Source organism: Propithecus coquereli, unplaced genomic scaffold (genome assembly GCF_000956105.1).
Source record: "Propithecus coquereli isolate 6110/MARCELLA unplaced genomic scaffold, Pcoq_1.0 Scaffold168, whole genome shotgun sequence".
Classification (NCBI taxonomy): Eukaryota; Metazoa; Chordata; class Mammalia; order Primates; family Indriidae; genus Propithecus; species Propithecus coquereli.
Window position 1 is genome coordinate 3168867 of NW_012141413.1, and position 13695 is coordinate 3182561.

A 13695-nucleotide genomic window follows, 5' to 3' on the forward strand; every position below is an offset into this window, starting at 1 on the left:
TGTATAAGGAATCCGGCCTGGGTTCCACGTGTCTTTATCCGCCCAGTGGCCACGCATGCGGTGGACAGCCACGGCCCTTCGTGGGCCAGGGGGAGGCAGGACACCTGGCACCCTGCGAGCAGCCAGGCTGGACTCCCAAGGGTCTCAGCAGGCAGGTCGCCCAACCCCAGCCTAGGCAGCCCCGCCCTCGGTACCCACACTGCCAGCTGGGCACCCCCTTCTGCTGAGCCCTGACCCCACCTGGGGAGGACTCTAGCTCCACCCCGCAGACCTCAGGAACGACAGACCCCAAGGATGTTCCAGCCTCATAGTGGGTCAAGGTGCCTCCTGACACCTTCCAATTAGTGTGATGATGAACTTTCCTTTTAAAATAAATTTATTTAAGTACAAAGAGCAAGTCAATATAAAGAAAAATAGATGTAACCCTACTTGGCCACAGCTAAACGAGAGGCAGAGGGGTTGGGGTGCTCAGGTCACACAGGACACGGAGCTGGGTCTCTGCTGGGACCTCCTGGGCAGGCTCACCTTTGCCTGCGGGCCGGGGGCTGTCAGACCAAAGCCAGGCCGCGTGGGGAGCCAGGGCATGCTCCCCGGAGAACCTGCTGGCCTCCGCATGCACCCAGGGCTTGCTCCCCTGGAGGAGTTTCCACCAAGCAGGCCCCTCCTAGCTGGCTGGCCAGCTCCAGAGGCCCAGCAGGCCAGGCCCAGGGAGCAGCCCTCAACCTCACCCAGACAGGAGGGGCGAGAGCGAGCGCCAGGCAGGCAGGGTCCTCAACTCAGGCATCAGAGTCTCCGTCCTGCCGCCGGCGGGAGGATGGGCTTCTCCCACCATCCCCGCTGTGTCCCTTCCTCCTCTTGCAGCAGGGGGAGGAGGAGTCAGAGTCATGGCGGCGGTGCCCAGGCCTGGGGAGACAGGCCAGACACTCAGAGAGGTTGACCGGACGCCCGCCCCCAAGAAGCAGAGCCGGGCTGGGCTTACCCAGCAGGAGAAGTGGGCGCGGGGGTCTCAGCCTGCCGCCTGTGCTCCTTGTCTTTCTTCTTCTCTTTCTTGTGTCTCTTCTTCTTCTTTTTCTTCTTCTCTTTCTTGCTCTTCTTGTGGCTCTCAGAGCTGCGAGGGGGGCACAGAATGGGTCTCCGCCCAGCACTGGGAGCCACTGGGCTAGGTCTCCTTGGGAGGAGGGGAGCCCATTGCCCACGCATGAGTGTGGTCAGTTAAATGGAACTAATCCAAAATTCAGCCAGGTAGGCCACATTTCAGATGCTGGACAGTCACACGTGGCCAGTGGTCACCAAGGGGCACAGCGAAGACATGGGATGCCCCAATCATGACAGCACCCACCTGCCTACACCCGGCAGGGTGGGGTGCCTGCTGTGACCCCATGTAACTCCCCAGCTCCTTGGGCCCCACCCTGAAGTACAGCCCACCACATGGGGCCCTGTAGGACAGTCCTGCCTGCCTTGGAACTCTCTCCTCCCGAGGGTGACCCAAAAGAACTCACTCTCTGGGGACAACCCAGGAGGAGGAGGAACGACAAGGAAAGCAGAATAGAACAGGGCGGCTCACCTGGCCTCTGCCTGGTCTTCGGTTCGCGGCTTCCTCCTGGCTGAGGCTGCTGAAGCCCCAGGCCCGCCGCTCTCCACGCGGTGGTGCTGCAGCGAAGCCAGCGCGCTTTGGGGAGGGGTCTCCCTCAAGCGGTTCAGGGAGTCCCAGTCGCACCCCCACCCCCACCGGCTTCCCGTTTCCCCCAGTGCATGGGACCCCGCTGCGTTGTGGGGAGGAGGATTACCGTGAACACAGCCAGCCCCAGCTTGGCGGCCTCCTTGTCCTCCCGAGACAGTGCCACGCGGCCCGCGGAGCCACTGCAGGGACATGGTGTTGAGTGCTGCCCTGCAGGGCCCGGCCCCGCCCAAGCCCCCCAGGACGCGGCCACACCTGGCGCTGCCCAGCCCCAGCAGCCGGTCCACGCCCTTCTCGGAGTCACCGCCTTCCCGCTTGCACACCTCCACGAAGTCCTGAGGAACACCGAGAGGAGGGTGGCTAGGGTGGCCCGGCGACCAGACCCGCCCACCCCCACGCTCCACCTGCACCGCCCACTCCGGGACTGACCTCCTTGCTCAGGCCGGTGGGCTGCTTCTTCACGTTCTTGTAGCCGCTGCCAGGGGGCCAAGGGCGGGTGTCAGGGTGCCGAGGGCCCTCCTTCCTCGTTCTCCGCCGCCCCTGTCCCCTGCACCCCGACCGCTGCAGCCCCTGGGGGCCCTCTCAGGCCCCCGTCCCCACCACAGCCCCCACCCCGGGGACACTTACAGCGCTGCCAGCAGCGCCTCGCGCTCCGCCTGCCGCACAGCCGCCAGCTCCTCCTCGCGGCTCGGCCCCGCGCAGGGCGCCCGGCCCTTGGCGTACCAGGTGAGGTCGCGGCCCTTCTGCCAGCGGCCCACGGGCGCCATCAGCGAGTTACCTGCGGGGGCAGGCGCCGTGAACCCCGCGCCCACCCGCCCCAGGACCACCCCGGCCGCCTTCCTGCGGACCCGGGACCCCCGCCCGCCCGCCGCGCACGCACCCAGGTAGTTCTCCCTCTGCTTGTCGGTCTTCACGTCCTCCCAGTTGAACTGGTCCTGCCCGCCGCGCACCCCGCCACGGCTGGAGCCGAACATGGCGCCGCGCGGCCGCCGCCCGCGGCCCAGGACCCGCGGACCCGACCGCCGGACCCTAGCCGGGCCTGACCCGCCTGCCCCTGCGCCGCACGCTGTGACGTCACGCCCGCGCCGGCCTGTCGCCCTCGCATTGCCGGCCCGGGCCTCGGGCGCCTGCGCGTCACCCCGACCTCGGCCGAAGGCGCCTGCGCAATGCGTCGCGCCGCGCGCCTGCGCACCGCGGTCCCGGGCTCGCCGACGGGCGCGCAGCTCCGACCCCGCCTGGCGGACGTACCCTGTGCCGCAGGAGGCCGGGGAATGCTAGTCGGTGGAACCTCGCGGAAATCCGACCACGACCCCGCTCGGGCGTTGACGAGGGCTAGGATCCCTGTTCCCCGCAGAGACTGACATAAAATCCCAAGCCTCCTGCCCACTGAACGGAGTCCCTGTTGTCCAAGGGGACCGCAGAAACACCTTGAAACTGAGATCCCGGCCACGGAGAGAAGAGGGATCGGACACGCCTTGCTGTACCCCCTTCCTTTTAGAGTTTAATGCAACAGCTGACCAGCATTGATCTTAAAACAAAAATCGTAGGACTGACAAAACAGACTCTGTGACAATAGATACTAAATTATTAACAATAAGGCCATGGAGGGCAAAGGTTAAAGCACCTGTAGGCCAATTTAACAAATGGCTTGAGTCTCTATGTTTTGGCTTGTCTGTTTAACAAACTTTGTAATTGACACATTCTGCGCCTTAGACAAAGCTTTATGTCTTTAACCAGTTACAAATCAAAAAATCTCTGAACCTGCCTATAACCTGTAAGCCCCCACTTTGAGATGTGCTGCCTTTTGGGCCAAACCAATGTACAGCTTCTATGTATTGATTTATGATTTTACTCTCAATTCTGCTCTCCCTAAAATGTGTAAAACCAAACTATAACCCAATCACCTCAGAACCACTTGCTCAAGGCTTCTTGGGCGTGGCTCCCTGGGCTGAGGTCACAGACACTGGCTCAGAATAAACCTCTCTAAATCATTTTACAGAGTTCGCGAGTTTTTTCTATTAACAGACTGAACACAACAGTAAGTTATAGTGAGAGGCCATAGAGTCACCAGAGCGAAACCCCGGATCAGTCACTCCCTGCGCCAAGCGTAGCGGAAAGCAGCGCAAAACCAATTAGAATGCAGCCCGCGCGCCTGCGCCCTGCGGTCGCTGCTTCCCTGTTTCGGGGCGATGCGGTGCAGGGTTGCTGCCCTACGGGCGTTCCCTTAGCCACTGTGGCTGTACTATCAAGTATGGAAAACAAACGGGATTGCATTTTGCTCTGATGGGGCGATGTGGAAAGTCTGGAATAATTAAGAAGCTGTTCGAAGATGCACTGTCATTTGGCACTCTTTGAATCACTGGTTGTCACTGCCAGCTGATGATGCCGCATCGGGAGTCATACAAGTTAAGGCATTTAATGATTTGCGCAGTTTCTCTGTCTTATCCAGAACATTCGGCTAATACAGCAGCTTTCAGTGCGCTCACGGACCAGAGATGGCTCCACTCAGCAGCCTCCGTTCCCATCCCTGCTGCAATAAACTCAATGTGTCCCCTCAATATTCACATGTGGAAACCCTCACCCCCAAGGTGATGGTGTTTGGAGGTGGAGCCGTTGAAAAGTGATTAGGTCACAAGAGTGGAGCCTCACGAATAGGATTGGTTACTGGCTTTATATTAACAAAAGGGACCCTGATTTGGGACGTTGTAGGGCCTCCCAGTCCCACCTCCCGCTTTCTTTCTGTGTCCCTGCAGAGAAACACAGAGTGCCTTGGCCGCCCTGTGACACACCCAGCTGCACGTTTCCCTCTGCTGGCTTTGAACATTCCCAGGTGCTGATAAAGGTGTCTAGGTGGTTGCCCCAGACACTGAGCCAAATTCCTTAAGGTTCCTACACTGCCCCCCTTGCTGAGGACACACCTGAGTAGAACTTTTCTCTTTGGCTGTCTGTACAACAAGGCGCTGCAGCCCTCTGTTTGCAAGCTCCCCTAATAAATGCTCGGGCCCAGGGTGGGGAAGCTTTTCATGTTGGAAGCCGCATTAATTTAGCTATAATGAAATAAGGCCACATTCAAGAAACTTCAATTAGATATACTTAAAAATGTCCATCATTTTGTAAAAACCTAACTACTATGTACTTAATAATTTCAAAAAGCAAAACTATTTGTTAATATTAAAATTAACTTTTTAATGACTTTGTTGTGTCTGCTTTTTGTTGGAAAGCATTTGAATATTTGGTTGCAGCACAGAGGTCCACAGTTTCAGTTGATCCTCTAGATGGGTGTCAGTCATTTGTGACATTAAGGGCATCTTGATGTGGGTTAGGTAGCAGAATTAGATTTGCAGCAATAAGTGGTTGAAAAGCAAGAAAGCATTTTTGGGGCATGTTGCCAAAGGCATGGGTATTCTACTGCATTTTTCCATATTTCAGTTAGATCTTTCTTAGCATCAAACGATGACTTTAAAATGTCATCTACTGGCCAGGCGTGGTGGCTCATGCCTGTAATCCTAGCACTCTGGGAGGCCAAGCCTGGAGGATCGCTTGAGGTCAGGAGTTCAAGACCAAACTGAGCAAAAGTGAGACTCTGTCTCTACTAAAAATAGAAAAATTACCTGGACAACTAAAACTAGAAAACAACTCAGCTGGGTGTGCTGGTGTTCGACTGTAGTCCCAGCTACTTGGGAGGCTGAGGCGGGAGGAATGCTTGAGCCCAGGCGTTTGAGGTTTCTGTGAGCTTGGCTGACACCAGGGCACTCTAGTTAGCTTTGGCAACAGAGCGAGATTTTGTCTCAAAAAAAAGAAAAATATTCCAGTCATTTTGATTTGACATGCAGCACAGAAACGCTGCATTTCTACAGAAATCTTTCAATAATTCACATTGCTGATTCTGCTCTTCATAAAATTTAACTATCTATTCTCACGGACAAAAAATTTGGCTAACACCTGCCCCTGTGATAGCCAGCACACTTTAGAATACACAGCAAATCCACCCTGAATAGCTCATTGTTGAACTTTAGCATGTTATAAAACTGAGGATACTGTGTTGCATTTGTAGGAATAGAGTCAACAATACTTATAGCTTGTTGCAAAGTGCCACTTAAAATAGTAGCTTTAGCACAGAGATTTTGCTCATGCAGAATACAATGAAAAGAAATGAGAACATCTGGATTGTTAATGCTTCTTTTTATCTGTGCAATATACCCTTCATGTTTTCCTGTCATAAAGGTGCACTGTCTTTATATACACTCGCTAAATTTACCAAATTCAGTCCAACTTCACATTTTTCTTTAAAGTTGTTGAAGGTACCTATTTCCTGTGTTCTGTTCGCAAGAGTGCCAAAGCAACTAATTTCATAGCAAAGAAGAGTCTTCTGCTATGACCCACATGAATTATAAAACCTGCACCAAGTCAGTAGTATAAGTTGATTCATCCAAAGCGACTGAATAATACACATTTTCATTTCGAAATAGTGCATGAAGTTATTCTGTTACGTTGAAGGCTAATTCACACTGCCAGTTATGGTTCTCCTTGAAAGAGGCAGTTGTTTGTACTTTGAAACGTTATCAGAATCTAAGCATCCTACAACTTCAACAACTTCAACAACGCATTCTTCCACAATTTCTACATTACTGAATGGCTTCCCTTTTTCCTTGACTATACAAGCTACTTTAAAATTTGTTTCAGTGGCATTCTTTCCAGGTCTTATTGCTGCTTGAAAGAATTATCTTTGCTTTTTGTCTTTTGATTTTTGCACTACAACCTTGCGCACCTCTCCAATTTAAAAATATCTGTGGTCCTTATGAGTGTTACAATGTTGATGAGCATTGAATTTCTTTAATGTTGATACTGCCATAGCACAAAGCAAGCAAATCACCTTATCTTTAGCAGAAACAAGATAATACTGCAATTCCCAATCTTCATTTAAAAATGTTTTCTTCCTTCAGCATTGCCTTGGTCTTCTTTGACATGATGGGTGGTTAAGCAGACAGAATTAAAAAATACTGTGGAGCTGTGCAACTATTCACAAATTCCACTTCAAACAGAAACACAGCGCATCCTTGTCAAAAGCTGGTAACAGACTGGCGCACTCGACCCCATAAACCCGCGCCAACCGGCTTCGTGCAGCAGCGGCGCCAGACAGGCGGGGGGATTTAGAAGTAAATCATGAGCACAGCAGCCTTCAACTCAGCCCTTACGGTTTACTAATATTCTAATTGTGCCAATCGGGAAGGATTATCTCATTGAAACTTATTCTTTGGTATTTTAAATAATTCATTTTAAAAACGAAAGTATAAAAGATGAACAAAAATGTATTAATAAAAATAAAAGGATTTGTTCTGTAAAATTTGGATTCAATCAAAAGGCTGCACTTAAGGACCTAGAAGGCCACATGTGGGCTTAAGGCTACCCTAAGTTTCCCCGGCCCTGGCCTACACTGATCACCCTGGCGTCCAGTGATTCCTTCTTTGGAATCCCAGCTGGCCCCATCTGGGGATGGTTTGGGGCATTCCCCTGTGGGAACTCCCTCACCCATCTACTCAACGAGTATCAACCTGGCGTCTTCCCACAGAGGCACCAGGAGGAGCCACGAGCATTTGTCCAGGTTCAGGAAGACACATCCCATGTCCCATGGGGAACAGGTGCATGGCGTACACAGTCCAGAGGGAAGTTGCCAGGAAGCGAGGAAGCAGCAGCCCCAGGCAGTCTTGTGGGCCACAGGAGGTGCACAGAGGATGACCAGGTGACTCCCAAGGGCATAGAGCAGAGTCTCCCGGGGGCCACAGCCTGTGGCCAGGCCAGGTGGGCAAGGCGGGGCTGATGCATCTGACCATCGACTGGGTGTCGGTTGTGGCCAAGAGGGGATGGAGTGGGTTGGGGGTCGGGTGGATGTGGGGCAGCAGTCCACGACCATTCTGAGGCTCTGGCCCCAGCGGTCTGACAACATCGCACCCACTTGTCCATAGGAGGAGCAGGCTGGTGGGGAAGGGCAGGTCAGTTTCGACCCTGTTAGTACAATGAGCCATTGAGGGGTCACAGGGTGGAAGCTGCATGGCCTGGAAGCCCAGGGCAGAGGGGTTGGGGTAGGGGTGCGTACTGCAGCCCCAGGAGGGCAGAGGTCAGGGAGGCTTCATGTGGGAACCTTGCAGGGCACAGTGGGCTGCCCACAGGCCTGGGCAAGGCCAGAAAGCACATGGCACCACAGTTGAGGTCAGACGCTGCAGAGTCACAGGAACAGATGTGGGGGCGGGGGCGTCCCTGTGCAGACGGGGCTCTGCCCAGCTGCCCTCAGCCACAAGCCGATCATTACAGGGTGACCCCAGACCGACGGCACGTCCACCTCCCCCGTCGTCCTAGAACGCTACCCACTGACACAGCGTCGGACTCTCCAGGACACAGCCCGGGAGCCAGGACCCAGAAATGCAGCCACAGGGTGCCGACATGGCCCAAGACAGGAAAAAAAGCAGCCCCAGAGCACAGAGGTGTGATAAGACAGAGACCTGGAGTAGGCCTGGGGCCCTGAGACACCCCAGGATGGGGAGGGAGAGCACCCGTGCATCCTGCAGGTCCCAAGCCTGTGTCTGGTGTACAAGTTTGGAACGTGCCCTCCCACGTCTGGTGAAATCAACCCCTGGGCAAATGCAGCAGGGTGTGTGGATCTGCCCTGGCTGTAACTTCAGTGTTCTGCAGACTCCGGGAGGAGTCAGAGACCACCAGGGTTGGCTGCCCCGCTGGGGGCCCTCAGAGGGGCGGGACCTTCTTCCCCAGGGCTGCCTGGCTGAGGCTGCTATCTGGGTCCTAATCACTGCCTCAAGGGCCACTGTGCTGTCAGGAAATCAGTAACCTGGGTGCTCCTGAGGCTGGGAGTCCTGGGTGTCCCCTGCCCAGCTGTCCGTGTGCACCACAGCCCTGGAGCAGCGTCCCAAACCCACAGGTTTGACCTAAACCAACCCTGAAGCCTCTGGGCGTCTGAACTGGTGTTCTTCAGGGAGGCAAGCTGCACACCAATATGGGAGACACAGACACAGACTTGAAGCAGGGCCTTCCAGAAAGTGTCATTTAACAACACAGGCCCTCCGGTCCTAGCAAGTCCCCAAGACAACCCCAGCCACGGTCACTTCTTGGTCCTGGTCCAGAACCGCCGGTAGCGCTCCATGTCAAAGTCATCACCAGGCTCCTGCCCGTACTCCTTCCTGGGCTGGAGCCGAGCCTCTCGCTTCCGTAGCCTGGCCCGGCGTTCCTCAGGGGACAGGGCGTCCAGGTCTATGGGCATCTGCAGGGGAAGCCAAATGCATCCACACGGCTTGGGACCTAGGGAACTACTGAGACACCGCCCTGTGTCCTCCTCTAGGACTGCATCTCCTAGCTTAATTTTTATATGTTCTGTTGGTCTTTCTCTCCCTTCAGAGCTTTCGTTAAGAAAAATTTTTTTTTCTGCTCATTTTCCCCAGATTTGATACATTATTAAAAAAAAACCCAACTCATTCATTTTATCTGAGGTTGGTGCTTAGAATGGGTTCTGGGCCTCAACCCTCCCCCTCTCCTCCTACAACCTAGCCCCACCCCCACCCCCCCCTCCGCAGCCACCTGTCCATCCCAAGCCTTCAGGCCACCATCCCAACCTCCACAGCCTTGGCCTCCAGCCAAGCATTAGGGAGCGCCTGGTGCAGGCAGCTTACCGCCAGCATGCGCCGTGGCTCCCTGTAGCGGATGTGGATGGTGGAGCCATCCTGCTTGACCAGGAGCACTGGGTAGAGGCGTGCATAGGTTTGTCGGCGCAGGCGAGTGAGCGAGGCCCTGCTGCTGTCGGCCCACCAGGACGATGTGTGCAGGCGACAGGGCGCAGGGCCAGCTGCCTTCACAGCATTCTGCCTCAGCAGGCTACAGACAAACATGTACACACCGGTCAGTGGATGGTTCTGGGGCAGAGATGGGCCTCCGGAGACACTAATGGAGTTGGTGATCCAGGTGATCCAGGGACAGGATGTGCCCGGGGGTCCCTGAGGAACCACAGGTGTGGTCAGAGCAGCTCTACTCCCACAGCCAGGAAGAGGCTGGTAGAGGTCAACGATGGCACAGTTTCCCAGCACCGAGGACAGAGGACAACAGCCAGGACCAGGCAGGGTTAGAACAGCCCTCTCCTGATGATGACAGGGTGGTTCCCTGAGGTGGCCCCTGACAATAATTCCAAGGGGCCTGCAGGTACATGCTTACCCAAACAGGCTGCCAACGGCTGCCATTCCTCCTCAGAGCCCGGTGGCACGTGGAGGTGGTCAGTCACAGGCCCTGGTGTGCGACCTGCTAGGCAAAGAAAGAAGAGATCTTCATAAGGGAAGGTTCCTCCACCTACTTGGTCCTCACCAAATCCCATCCTGGAATGAAGCCACAGACCCCGGTCCGTCTCCAACACGCACCTTCCAGCCTCTCCCAGTAACCCTCCGGACTTCTCAGATTAGAATCGCCTGGGGAGTTTTCTCCAAAAACGTGCCGGGGCCCTACTCCCAGAGATTCTTAGTCAGTCTGTGGCAGGGCCTGGGCCGCCCATTCTGGTGGGTTCCCGAGTCAGGGACCAGGTTGAACGCAGTGCAGCATAAACGGTAGAGCTTGGCTCGCACTCACACTTTGCTTTCTGAAGTCGTGGCGAGTTTTCACAAGAACCCAGGGAGATGAGAATTATCACACCTGTGTTCGGAAGGAGAACGGAGGCCCAGGACCGCTCGGCTATGCCCCCGATTCCCAGGTGAGCCTGTGCTGAGGTATCCAGCGTGAAAGCCAAGCGTTTCCGATACTCAGACTACAGGAAATAAGGCTGCACGGTGGCCAGGAGCAAGGGTTCCCCAAGCAAGGAGGGGACCCGAAGGGGTTCTGCTGTCTCTAAATAGAAATCGCGCTCAGCGGCCTACGCTCACGTCCTCCCTTCCCTCGCCCTCCCCAAGACAAGCCAGGGCCTACCCGGGGTGGGTCGGGGGGAAAGCCTCTGCCGCTCCCGCCTCCGTCCAGGGCCTCGGGACAGGTGCACCCGCGTCCCCTTCCCCGCCTCCCGCCCCCGGGGCCGCTCCCGCTCGCACGAGGCGCCAACCTGCTGCCGCCACCGCAGCTGCGCAGGAGCTCCGAGGACCGGCAGTCCGAGACCCCACCAGCAGGCGGGAAACTGAAGTCCGAGACGGGACCACGCACGAGGGCACGTCCCATCGGGCAGCGGTGGCGCTCGCGTCCCACAGCCCACTACGTCAGACGTCCGCGCTGCGTCGCGCGGCAGTGACGCACCCCTGGGCGGGGCCAGGCCGGAATGGGCGGGGCTCTGCGGCTAGGGGTATGACTCCCCCAACCAGGGCGCGGCCGCGGCGTGCAACCCGGGGGGCGGGGCCGGACCTGGGGGCGGGCCAGGGCGGAGCTGGGTCGTACGGGGGCGGGGGCGGAGCCCGCGCGACTGCGACCTCAGTCCCTGCTGGGCGGGCCAGCGAGGGTTGGGAGGGGGCCGAGGGGAGACCCGGGGACCGGCAGGGGTCGAGGGAGGACCCGGGAGTTCCGGGGTCGGGGGAGGCCGGGGCAGGATCCGGGGAGGCCGAGGGGTTGGGGGAGGCGGAGGGAGGACTTAGGGGGCCCAGCGAAGACCAAAGGGGAGGCCAAGGGAGGACCTCGCGAGAGTTAACGATAACAAACTGGAGTCATTTATGTCACACCCTAACCAAAATGGTACAGGGTAAGGTCTCAGAAAAGCGAGTCTCCCTAGCACCTTGGAAACAGCTGATCCCAGGAATTGCCCCCCGGGCCTGCAGTGGTTCAGATAGGACACTTGGGCCGGGACAGGCCTCTCCCCCAGCTCGCTAAGGCCAGCTGTGCGAGGAGGGTCTGAGATCAGTGCCGCTTTTTCTTGTGCAAGTAGCAGATATCGGGATGAAATCAGACTGAGACAAAACAGGGCGGGGAAGGCGGGATGGAGAGGAGACTCCTGGTTACTCGTGCGAGATAAGAACTTTATAAGGACTTTCTAAAAGCCCCACAAGAAGCCCTTTTGCGTCCTTCTCATCACCAGACATGCTTTTAGGACTGCAATGCTCTCAATGAACACTTGCCCAGTACCGGCATCTCCACCTATGAACTGACGACCCACGCTGGCTCTGAGCCCCCGGAACCAATGCACTCCGTTTCTATGCACCTTTCTCAGAAACAGACTTCTCCCCACACCCCAAGCAAGCAATCAGTTTTGCAGCGGACTCCAGTTGGATGTGCTCTAATTCAGTTCAATCCTGACACCGCTTACCTGAATGCCAGTCCTAAGTGGTTTACTTGTGCCTTTGACCAACTGGTTAGAAATAAGGTGTCCCACAACTCTTCCTTGGGTTTAATTAATTTGCTAGAGCAGCTCACAGAATTCAGAGAAACACTTATGCTTTCTGGCTTATCATAAAGGATATCACGAAGGATACAGATGAAGAGATGTATAGGGCAGGGTGTAGGGGACGGGGCACAGAGCTCCCAGGCCCTCAGGAACCTCCACATGCTCAGCTATCTGGAAGCTCTCCAAACCCGGTCCTTTTGAGTTTTTGTGGAGGCTTCATTATGTAGGCATGATTGATTAAACTGTCAACGGAAAAGAAGCAAAATTCTGTAAAGTAATTTAGTTTATTCTGAGCCAAATTTGAGGACCATGCCCAAAGCCACACCCAAGAAGCCTTGAGCAAGTGGACTTGCTGTGGCTGGGTTCCAGTTTGGTTTTATACAGTTCAGGGAGACAGGAATTACAGGTAAAGTCATCGGTCAATACATGGAAGGCATACAGTGGTTTGGCCCAAAAAGGTGGGACATCTCAAAGCATGGACTTACATGCTTTGAGATGTTATAGGTGGATTTAAAGACTCTTTGACTTGTAATTGGTTAAATAAATGAAGCTTTGCCTAAAGGCTTGGAATGTTTTAACTTCAGGAAGCCTGTTAATCAGAGACAAGCCACCAGACATATTCCCAGACTCTGATTTGTTATGTGAATTGAGGACCTGCAGGTGTGTCTTGCACAGCCTTAGGCCTGTCTATGAGTTACAAAGGATGTCCCCAAGAAGGGAGGGGGCATGATGAGGCATGTCTGACATCCCCTCTCATGGCCAGCAACTCAGTTTTAGGGTATCCCCTTGGCCAAGAGGGGGGTCCATTCAGTCAGCCAGTAGCGGGGGGGGGAACCTTGAGATTTTATTTTAGTTCACAAAATCAACTCAACCTTCAGCCCCTCTCCGCTCCCCCAAGGGTGGGGATGGGATGAAAGTCCCAACCCTCTAATGCTGCCTTGGTCTTTCCAGTGACCAGCCCCGTCCGGCAGCTACACAGGGGCTGCAAGCCACCCTACAACTCATTATCATACAAAAAGATGACACTTTAGAGATTCCAAGTGTAACAGAGGGAATGGCATGAGAAAAAGGGCAAAAATATTTTCTTTCCTTCTCCTCAAACCACTTGTTCTTGCTCTTCTGATGCAGCCTCGAGGACAAGTGCCGAGCTTTCCGTAACTCAAGGGTCTGAAGAGCGGTATGCTAGGTAAGGGTGGGTGTAGGGACCAGGAGAAAACTTCCCGTTCCGCCCTCTGAAGGTTCGCTGAAAGCCAACTGACAAAAGGCAGATTAATAGTGAAACCACCTCTCCAACTGATAAAGGGGTGCAAGGCAAGAAGTGTGGTAAGGGGCTAGCTAAAAATAAGGCACAGGCCTAGTTAAAAATAATGATAAAAATTAGCCACTGTCCCGTTTGCTTCTCTATAAATTGCCACTCTGGAGCCACATAGCTGGTGGCCATAAAGATTCTTTGCTTTCTCCACAGATACCATCACATTTTGAAACTTTGGGGTAGTTTTCGAGATATCTTCCAGGTCCCATGTTCCAGTGGAACTGCCGACCCACCCAGACCAGCGGCCCATAATGAGGAACCGAATCAACTGGTCTTGTGACCGCACCCAAGAACCTGGTCAGTAAAGAAGACAATTTCTATACCCCTATGGTTCCACCCAAACCCAGCCAATTAGCAGACTCAAGT

General features: G+C 55.0%; 2 protein-coding genes across 4 annotated transcripts; both read right to left on the bottom strand.

Annotated features, from left to right (window-relative positions):
* Positions 1-408: 408 nt before the first annotated feature.
* On the bottom strand, positions 409-2700 carry LOC105808142 (chromosome unknown open reading frame, human C1orf35). Its single transcript, XM_012641709.1, has 8 exons — positions 2559-2700; positions 2306-2456; positions 2108-2153; positions 1934-2013; positions 1788-1860; positions 1565-1650; positions 980-1108; positions 409-903 (listed from the first exon to the last, which is right to left on the bottom strand). The coding sequence occupies exons 1-8, from the start codon at positions 2650-2652 to the stop codon at positions 777-779; spliced, it is 786 nt and encodes a 261-aa protein (XP_012497163.1). The 5' UTR covers positions 2653-2700; the 3' UTR covers positions 409-776.
* Positions 2701-8720: 6020 nt separating this feature from the next.
* On the bottom strand, positions 8721-10865 carry MRPL55 (mitochondrial ribosomal protein L55). 3 transcript variants are annotated; one of them, XM_012641710.1, is made up of 4 exons: positions 10755-10865; positions 9890-9973; positions 9355-9556; positions 8721-8948 (listed from the first exon to the last, which is right to left on the bottom strand). In XM_012641710.1, exons 2-4 carry the CDS (start codon positions 9913-9915, stop codon positions 8790-8792), a joined length of 387 nt encoding a protein of 128 aa, XP_012497164.1. In that variant the 5' UTR covers positions 9916-9973; positions 10755-10865; the 3' UTR covers positions 8721-8789. The 3 variants fall into 3 exon arrangements, with proteins under 3 accessions (XP_012497164.1, XP_012497165.1, XP_012497166.1); XM_012641711.1 differs by having other exon boundaries at positions 9890-9976; XM_012641712.1 differs by lacking the exon at positions 10755-10865 and adding an exon at positions 10090-10160.
* Between the last annotated feature and the right edge of the window lie 2830 nt (positions 10866-13695).